Source organism: Sinocyclocheilus anshuiensis, unplaced genomic scaffold, assembly GCF_001515605.1.
Source record: "Sinocyclocheilus anshuiensis isolate Anshui unplaced genomic scaffold, SAMN03320099.WGS_v1.1 scaffold522, whole genome shotgun sequence".
NCBI classification, from domain to species: domain Eukaryota; kingdom Metazoa; phylum Chordata; class Actinopteri; order Cypriniformes; family Cyprinidae; genus Sinocyclocheilus; species Sinocyclocheilus anshuiensis.
The window spans coordinates 572,326-583,089 of NW_015544185.1; the positions used below are offsets into that span (position 1 = coordinate 572,326).

The window sequence follows — 10,764 nt, forward strand, 5'->3', positions numbered from 1 at the left end:
GTAATACCTATGTCATACCCATGTTATTATACAAATTTGTGTCCTCATAAACCACATAAACATGCACACACACACACGCACACACATATATATATATATATACACACACACACACATACATATATATATTAATATTTAAAAAATATAATAATAATAATAAGTTATTATTATTATTTACATTTTCAATGAAAAAGAAACATTAAAAATGTAACACTTTCTACTGTTCAAATATTTTCACTCAACCCATATATAATGTTTGTAAAATGGTACAGCTTTTTAAATATCTGAAAGTACACTCTTAATATCAGTCAGTCAAGCAGCCTTCACACTAGAGTTTACGTTATGCCAAATACACAAACACAGGTGCGCTGCGCATCCATTCAAATGAACTGAAAAATATCACGGATCACTTGACAGAGAGTGAAACTCTGAAGCGCTCAGTCAGAGTGTTCTGTGAGTGCAAATATATCTGTGCTAATCATATACTCAGCCTTCAACTCACACACTGGCGAGTAAAATCTGAGAATTTATTAGCCATTGGCTAATATTAGACATCATTTAGTCACCCAGAGTGAATACTTAGTCGCATATACGAGTGATTTACTCACAATGTAGAGGGTTGTCACTAAAGACAAAAACCTGTCCTGAAATTTGAATGCATGGGGCATTCGGCGCCCCCTTCAGGAAGACAACTTCAAGTTTGTTATCAAACAATTTTAGCTAGCGACATTTGCCGCCCATTGATTAGCAGCCATAAAAGTATTTGCAATGCTGAGTTCAAGTAGAATATGAATGCAAAAAAAATTGTGATAAAGTTTAAAATATAATTAGTAAGATTTAAAGGCACATTGTGAGAAATAAAGTCACAACTTTTATATATATCACATTTTCAGAATGAATAAAGTTGCAATTAAGAGTATTAAAGCTTAAGGTTAAGATTAGTTTTGTTTTGTTTTTTTAGTTTTTACTCTGAGGCCGAAATGGTCTTCCACAGCAGAGAGACCACTGCACTGATTTGAGTTTTGTTTCTGCACACCCTTCCCCTGACACACCCTTTCTCTCCCTCGCTCTCTCTCCGAGCCTCCGCATTCCTTGCATTCCACTGCGCCTGTGACATCTGCCCCACACAACTTGATTTGATGAGGGCAACAGCCTGGAGCATGCGTTCAGAGTGAGAGAACGGCCCGAAAAAGCGAGGGGGAGAGAGAGAGAGAGAGAGAGAGAGAGAGAGAAACAAAGAGCTTTGCTGTTTCTGCCAACAACTGGCAGCTGAAGATCCCGTCTTACCAAACGGACACCCACACACACCTGCCACGAACTGTCCTGGCAGGAGGCAAAGAATAACACGGACTCCCTGTGTCCCATATTCCCACCTCCCAGCTCTGATTCCCTCGTTACTTTCTTCTCAACCTTTGCTCTTAGAGCATGTCTGTAAAGGAAGCTCAAGCAGGAGTGTTTTGGTTCAGGAATAACACCTGAAAACTTTTTGGGATGATTAAACCTCCTAGCCGGTCACCGGAAGGTTGCTGGATCAATTCCTGCAAGGAATGGACTGTGATCCACTAACCAAACCACAATCAACACTTACTTATACAACACAAACTTATCTTGTCCTTCAAATGCCTTTCATGCTCTGCTGAGATGGTTTACCAGAACGCGCTGTTGAACAGAAACGAGACTCAAGGTGGATCAGAAGGGTGGATGGTACTTGGCTCCATCCTCAGGGTGCAGGGCACTTTTGCAAGCCTCTGTTCCCGTTGAAGCACAGGTGGAAAATATCTTGAAGCTGTAACTACTATGAAACCAGACAGACGGCATTTCTGCCATTCAACTGGGCTGTAAATCAACCAGGCAAAGCCAAGACGCTGAGAAGCGGAGATGAGGGAAGGCCTGGCAGAATCAGAAGTTTTGTGAAAAATTGTGTAAATTTCAGTTCTGGCTTGACATTTGGCATGCAACATATACAGATTAGAGCCCGACCGATATGGGTTTTTTTGAGGGCCGATACCGATATTAGGGAGTAAAAAAAAAGGCAGATATCGATATATCGGCCAATATTCTGTGTGTATATTATAGTACAGTATAGTCAAAATTTTGGACACTTTCCCATTCGTGTGTCCAAACTTTTGACTGGTACTATATATAGAATACAGTATATACATAAACAGAATATATATACGTAAACACATTTTTTGCAATGATCACTCAAATGTGGTGATCAAAATGACGTGACAAAGATATGTAATGGAGGCAGGGCATTTAACAATTTAACAAACTTTATTATCCAAAATGAGTCTGACATCAGTGCACTGAACAGTAAAGTTGAAGTTTATTCAACTTTATTTTAATTCAATTCCATTCAACTTTTTTCAGTTTATTTCACTTGGGAACATTCATTCATGGATTTCACACAGACGAAACTTACTAGAGAAGTGTGAAATAATATACCTCTGTAAATAAATACAACTTAAATTCACTTCTTGTGAACTTTAATGCCCTTTGAATATAACGTGTACGTTCCCTTGGAACTGGAATCATGACGGAATATCATGTGAAGTCCACTTCGCAGGGCACTTACGGTCGAATAAGACAACGCTTGAATGCTGCTGCCTGAACAAGAGACCTCCTTACTGAAGTGAAAGTGTTGGCTGGTGTCACTATCTTGCGAAGGCGGTGGCGGATCTCCACCAAATTCGGGGAATCCCTTCAGCTCGAGGAGCCCTCTCGAACGCTGCCCTCCGCGCGTCAGTAGCCCACCAGGATCGCCAGATCGGTCGGCACCCGACCGCCTGTAACTCCCGGACCCCGGGGGCTATCGACGCGGGGGTGGTCTCATTCGAAACGGGGCTTCGAGACGTACACTCGATTCGGCGTTCGAGAGGGTTCCTCAAGCTGAAGAGATCCCCCGAATTTGGTGTGGATCCGCCACGCCGTTACGGAGATATGGCCGTTCAAATTTTCAATGGTATTCTATACACTTAAGCTTTAAAGCATTTCATCCAGGTCGCCAGTAGCAAACAATGGAGCTCTGCTGGACAAACTACGTAATTACACCACTTACAAGCATTTTATTTGTGTTTATGTTCTGTAAAAAATGTTCATATCGGTGGCATATCGGCGGCATATTTGCCGATACCGATATATCTGCGACAGGCTCATATCGGATATATTGGTCGGGCTCTAATACAGATGTCAGGTGTGTGTGTTCTCCAATGGATCAAGAGAACTTAGTTCACTTATCAAATTCATTTCATTTGAATGCAACTGTATATCTCACAACTGTGACCTCAAATCTTCATTTATTTCTTGAGACGTAAACAGGCTCTCGCAATGAGAGATCCAAAAAATATAAAGGTGCAATTCTGCAATATAGTCGCCATTACAAGAAACAGTCACTTTTACGAGAAACAAGTCGCTATTGGGAGATGTAAGGTCTCAAATACAACTGCAAAACTCAAGTTAACCTCTTGGAGCCATTTCCTGCTGGAAGGTTGAAAAAACTGAAAATTCATTCAAAGCATACAACTCATAAAAGTTGTCTGTGCAACACACTTATTTCCACCCAACAATGTTGGTGTAATAAAAAAAAAAAGGTGGCTCTGCACTTCACATTGCACTGCAGGCTTTTCAGGCCCGATCCAGGCGGTGTTAACAGGGCCAGAGCAGACAGCGTTCCCGAGGCCTCACATCAGCGGTGGTATTATGAGCGCTGTCATCATTCTCCTCGTGAGTAGGCTCCTTCAGTGGCAGATGACTACATGTAAATGGATAAGGTGTTTAGTCACAGGAGAGAGCAGGCTCTCCATGAGGTCGGCATTCGCTTTGCTGGAGATGGCAATGAGTGTCAATTACTTGCTTGGATTTGTTTAAAACTTGATTTATTAATAAATCCAATTTGTGGCATTTCACTTTATTGGCACAGTGACTGCGGCTAAGTGAACTGAAATGCTTAACATGTCAAATCATCTCACAAACCAGCTTTCACTGGAAATAAACCACTAAACCTGTGGCGTATGAGTCATACATACCATGAACGACAACCGATATAAAACAGAACCAAGGATACCACCATAAGGCCACAAGGTTTCAAGGGAATCCCTCAATAAAAAAAGACAGATACACAACCGATATCAGGCATAAGCTTCCAGAAAATGCCAACAATGTCCTATCAACAATGTCAATATTCCAGTATTTTCTTATCAGCCAGTCACGGCATCTGAAACACGCCTTTGAATCGTCCTTCTGACTTCATAGTGAGTCAGTAAGTATGTTTAGATTTACGGTAAGAGGAGGATAAAGCCTGAATGATGTAATCCCAGACTAAAGAAGAGACTCTGGAGGCTTGCAAGATCTAGTGTGCTGCCTTGTCGTCTACAGCCAACACAGGCAGCCGCACCTTCTAAGGCAGGATGAAACGGATTGAATTGCTCTATAAATGCCAGCTGCTTTGTTGACGCATGCTACATAAAAGAAAGTCCTTGCATAGAGTCTACAAGAGATGCAACTAACACTCACAGTTGATTCTAACAGACTGATGTTTGCGTGTTGCTAAACTAGGGAAAACCTCTAATAAAGTGCAAAAAATACGCAGTGCACACAAATATTGAAAGTGATTTCAAAGATTTCATAGATTGAGTGGTTTTCCCATTTATACTTTCATAGCTCTGCTTAAACTTGACATTTCCCTCAGCTCGGACCCTGTCCCAAATGACACGCTCAAGATTACCAATCCACACTGGCTCTGATTTGGCAAAAGGCCACCTTTAGCCAAAAGCGACCACCCTTAAGAATTATCAAATGACAAATGGGAGACCCTAAAGCAATGGTGACAAATCCTGCTCTTTACTGGAAGAATACTGGAAGTGTCCAATATTCCTTAAGACTAGTCATTAGTTGGTTCAGGTGTGTTTAATTAGAACTGGAGCTAAACTCTGCAGGATAGTGGCCCTCCAGGAGCAGAACTGGCACCTCTGACCAACCGAATTGGACAAGTCTATGAAAGGTTTGTCGAAATGCATTCTGGGACTACCCTCGAATATGGCCAAATCAAAGGATGTTACATGGTTGCATTGTTTTGTTGGCTACTGTTAGATATCTCTGCACTGGGAGCATGCCTATGACACCTACAAATGCTGTCTAGGTAGGAAGCTCACATTGGAGCTCTATGAAACAGCAGCCAGGGGACTCTGACTGATATATAATCAGTAGAGTCCCTCAGCAGTGACTTAAACCTTAGGCAGGTGGAAACTGCGCTATTTCCAGTTTCTGTGAATGAATTTCCTGAGTAGCCTGTATAAAAGCAAGGAACGTCCGTGATATGGCATATACGTCTTCTGAATTGATCAAGCCGAAATTAAACGTGTTGAATTAAAATAAAATATTTTTAGAGCACTGCACAAGAAAGAAGAATGCATATATGAACACAACAGTTGCGTTTAACATAGGGTTCTTCAAGGAAAAGACAATTGCAACCCTAAAAGAACCTCAACGTTTCTTCACCAACACTGGGTTGTGTTCAGGACGCTTTCTGTCAGTTTGCCTTGCTTTCTCCCAGTCTGGTTTGTATCTCGAGGCTTGGCTTGCTAATTCAAACCAGCACTTGGGTTTTGTCTTGTCTGTTTCTCTGAGGAGAAGAAAGGCGAGCATACAGTTTGAGGAGGAGGGGACCAAAGCCAAACACCTGGACCCTCCCAATCCAGCCAAACTGGAGTGTCCATCTGCAAATTATGAATGCACTGAAAAAGAGACGTATCGCTCAAGTCAAGAGTTAAACCGGATTTGGTCATTTTTGCAATTTAACAAATCCCAGCAACAGATTCGCTCATTGTGTCCTACTAACTTTCTGATACAGCTGTTTTGTAGTCCGTATATCAATAAATTCAAATTAGTTTTAGACTAGAAATATACTCGACACAAGTGCATGGTCCCACTTAACATGCTTTCTTGGCGTGTTAACTACGTCCTCAATAGGGGCGATAACGTTACCTTCAAAGGTCGGAGTCATTATTCAGGTAGATATATATAGTTTAACCAACTTGCAAAGCAAGATTATCTTTGATATGTTGTTTTGAAGACAGAAAACTGACAATAGAAATAGAAAACGTACTTAAATGGCCTCTAAAGTGCAACATTGAGAAGGCATCACGTTATTAGACATTTTGGAATGCAACAAGATTAAAAGTCTGATAAAAAGTCTGCATTCACAAATTCTTATCCTCATGTTGTTAGTCTAATGAGAGTTTAACGCTTTAACACTGGAAATACTACTTTGCACCTGGAGTTATTAAAAGTGCTGTGCCTCAGGGGCAGACCTACCTTGTTTAGGAGGAAGAACTAGTAAGAAAAAAAAGGAGTACAAGAAAATGGAGGCGGGAGGGTGAGTGAGATCTTGTGGGGGAACAAACCTTGATTGAGCAAGACAAACAGAGCTGGTTTTGCCACTTTTCAACTGGGTGAGAGGGAGGCAGAAGGAAAAAAAAAAAGACAACTCTCTCACAGGGCTGGGAAAAAAAAGATCTGCTAATGATCAGAGATGATAAATACAACCAGTTTCAGGGCAAACGCAAAAAAGATAGGAGGGGGCAGCAAGCAAGCAGGAACAGAGAAGCGACAGAAATAGCGATATGTTCTTGAGAAGCCCGTCTTCTGTCGGGCCTGTAGTCCACAGAGGTGCTCTGGGACAAGTGTAGGCCTGTTTTATGTGCTCTGAAAAAACACAACTGCTGGCTAAGGCATGCATGTTTATGTGTTTTTAAGGTACTTGGGTGTTTTAGAAAACAAGAACCTCCGTTTATCGAACAAAACCGAACACCTACATCATAATACGAAGCCATTGACAGCTGCTAGTGAATGGCTATTTGAGCATGACTAAATACGAGATTACATAAGAGAGCAGATGGCATAGGAGCATGAGACTTTTTATGATGCTTCATGAATGCGTACGCATGCATGGATTTATACGATGGTTTGCACAAAGGGATCCTCGAGTGGATTGTGTATGTGGATGAAAGCGTGTCGGATATTACAACCCGGCTCTATCAGCCCATTACCTCAAGCCCTCTTATCTTTTCTCTAGTTTCCATCCCTCCTTTTGCCACCCCTCCCATAAGCCCTTCTATCTAGAAACACTTGTCTTGCAACCATCGAATGCACAAAAACACCTCCATCACAAAAACTGACTGCAGCGATACAATCTCAGCAGTTGAACCGTGTGTGTTTTTAAGACTCTCTTCAATTGAGGAGTACAATGGGAAGTTCCTGCAAAATTCAGTTTGGGTGGCAGAAGTTTTAAAGCCAAAAATGACTTCCCTCATATCAAATACATCAATTTGTTAGCTAAAAGCTACGTCATGATGACTGGGCTACCTGGTACAACAAAAGCACAGTTCACACTGGCAGTGATTCATTTTAAATGAGCATTTACAATTTTGAGGCGACATGAACAGGGCTGTAACAACCAATCAGTACAATCAAGTATGTTCTTACACTTTTTAAAATTCAGATTCAATTTGCCTGTTGTTTGAAGGACAATGTTGTGTCGGATGTGGAATAACAATAAGACAGGAAATTTAATTTGTGAGATCATATTAACTAGTTACCAAAATAAATGATGTGCCCTTCGGCACATGAACGCACTTGCAAGCTCACTTACCGTACATCTTGCCCTCGTCCGACAGGATGATCTTGCGTCGGCCACAGGGTGGATATATAGCCAGTGCCTCCTGAAAGCTCTGCTCGATGTCGGGGCTCCACACGCCCTCGGCGTCTCCGTCCATGGCCTTGTCCAGTTCATCACCCCCATCCTCCAGCCCCTGCTCCGGGCTGCCGTTGGCACTCCACTTGTTGGACGCAATAGTGCCGGCTCCTACCGGGCCCTGCCACGAGCCCCCACGCTACGCAAGTACTGCGAGAAAGAAACAAGGAAAGAGAGGCAGAGAGAAAGAGAACATTAGTTTATTGTGGACATAAAGATTAAGCAAATAAATCCCTTTTCAAAACCGCTCCCTTTAGTCGTACGCACCCACAATTTTGGGCACCGGTTGATGAAGACAACAGCAACTGTGACTCTTATTACCATTTCCTCTTCTCAAAAGCTTCCAAAATGACAAATGAATTTTAGACATTATATAAAGCTCCATTTAAAAGGATTAGATAATTAGGACTAGCCTGCAAAAATGCTTGTGGTCGGGAGCGCGCGGTCCAATGTGGCCGTCTAAATGTCTGAAAATGGTTAAGGGATCTTAAGTGTTTTTCAGGCTGCCTCTTTTTCGCATGGTATTGTTCATGAGGATCGGGTCCCGGGAGTCACTGGTGTGCCCACATATTTCATTCTTTTATTTCACTTTCTGCTGACGTTGACGAAAAAACGCCGCTTGGGTAAATACGGCCGACTCCGATTGGGACCTTCCTTTGGGGATATTCAAACACTCTGGTTACACGCACGCTGAAAGAATAAACTTGACTTGGCAGCCCGATGACACAGAATGAGCAAAACAACGGTGCGGAGAGCGTTGGAATATGTGAGCGGCCTAATTACTTTTCGACATTGCAGGCCTCAGACTTCAGCGCGATCTAATGCTGCAGAGAGGACACTTAGCGATACATTTCCAAATTGCATTTGCCTCTCAGGTGACAAGCAACACCGTTCATCCCGTGCAATCAGGACGGCTGCAGTCACAGGATGTTCCAGAGAAGTTACAGAGTGTCTAATGCTACAGTAGAACCAACATTTGGAACAATTACACATTAGTTTCTCAAATATACACTCAATATCCTTTACAGACTTGTTTGTATCGGTCACACACTGCAGACCTTTAACCTCAAGCATGAGCTACACTGCATTATAATACAAAACAGTCAAAATTGAGTTATAAAAGACTATGATCTAGAATTAAAGCGAAGTAAGCATGGAAAAACTGGATGCCACAATGTTAGGGTGTTGTAGGTGATTCACAGTGTGCTTGCTAAGGTGATACGAGTAGTGCATACTTTTATGGAATAAACATTCATTTTGTATTTGGATAGTATTTGTATATTTTTTAGCAGGGTTGAATTTACACCTTGTGTAAATATCCAGTGTGGTAGGAAAAAGGTGTAAAATGCAAATCACTAATTATATGTTACATGATGGGTTGCATTAACTGAAACATTTCCGTCATTTACATTTTTTTTTACAAAACCCTCAGTAAAGCAAAAAGGAGAAAAGGTCTCTTTGGGAAGAAAAATGAGAGAAATACACTGCAAATGCAATTAAAAGAAATAATTTTATAAATAATGAGATGTTGATTAAAACTGTAGAGAAGCTGTTATGTTATCATTTATACACTACTATAGCATTTATAAAATTTTGGAATTCAATTTTATTTTTAATATTTTCAGTGTTCATTTTAATTTTAGCTTAAAAGGATAGTTCACTCAAAAATGAAAATTCCCCCATGGCATTCCCCAAATTCCCCAAAATTCACCCTCAAGCCATCCTAGGTAGGGCTGCGAGATAAAACGGTAACGAATTATCGCAATATAATTTTCATTGACAAAACGATAAATGTTTGTTACAATGTTAATGTGCTAAAGTGGAGCATTTATCCGCTCGACTTCAAACGGCAGCGCAGCGTGAGCTCACTAGAGCAGATGCGTTATCCGCTGATCAGTCTCAGTCACATGACACTAAACAGCGCTGTGACATCCAGTGTGAAGCGCTTGAATTCACGAAGAACACAAATGATTCGGTGATTTAAACAAGTTTAAAGCCAGATGAAACAGGAGAAACATTGCGCGCAAAGATACAGTCAGAAGGCTTTTCAATCTACAAATTGCCATTATTTACCATGGATTTACTGTACTAACAACTGCACCATGGTATTGTGGGAGAAATGTGAGATACTAACATCGAATAACATGTATTAAATGTATTAAAGGAGTAATGGAATGTAATTAAAGTAATTTTTTGTGATTAAGCTCTAGCGTTTGTGCATTTATACTAAATGTATTTAAACTGCTGTTTTTCATACAAATATCTAGAAACCGTATTTTTACCATGGTAAATGTATGCTACTATGGAAGACCAATGGTTAATTTTAATAAAACTCAAACAGTCAGAATAATTAAATTACACCATATAAAAATGAGGTTGGTACAATTTTGACAGATTTTTGATAATGAAGCTACTGTCAAATGCGCATTTCTAAGAGACAAAAATTTTTTTTTTAAATATTATTAATATTGCAGCCTTTACTGAAAACTGTGCTGAAGATGCCCGTCATCAAAGTCAGGAACACAAACCTGTTTCATGAATTGAAACAATATCACTCATTAGAGCATGCAGAAACTAAGAGATTAATTTTCCTATTGACTGGAATGACTGGAAAAGTGTAAAGAATTCAAAAACCTGAAGTGTTTGTCATGTTCTGACCATAAAGAGTAGTTTAAAACCACAATTAACCTTTTGCTTTCTACAACTTTCACTTAGGAGAAAAAAATCTGCCTTTAAACTTCAAAGAAATAAAGATTTGAAATGTATCGTGATAATTATCGATATCGACTGATGAGAAAAATTTTATCGTGATGATTTTTTTGGCCAATTCGCCCAGCCCTACTCTACACATCTATATGCTGTGATTTCTGCCATGTCACCAAACAAAATCACATAATGCAAGGTAACACAAACAAGCAAACTTTGAGTAAAAAGGCATGACTGCATGCTCTGAAAAAGCTCTCCATTTAGTGTGTGTGTGTGTGTGTGCACTAGGGGAGAGGGTGAGAGAC

General features: G+C 40.6%; 1 protein-coding gene across 6 annotated transcripts in view; it reads right to left on the bottom strand.

Moving 5' to 3' along the window:
• Positions 1-10,764, bottom strand: part of LOC107696449 (transcriptional enhancer factor TEF-5-like) — a 39,798-nt gene that overhangs the window by 12,875 nt on the left and 16,159 nt on the right. For all 6 annotated transcript variants that reach the window (XM_016496784.1, XM_016496782.1, XM_016496780.1 and 3 more), the window contains exon 3: positions 7,652-7,903. In XM_016496784.1, the coding sequence (XP_016352270.1) occupies positions 7,652-7,775 (124 nt within the window). In that variant the 5' untranslated portion in view covers positions 7,776-7,903. The remainder of the gene's footprint in view (positions 1-7,651; positions 7,904-10,764) is intronic.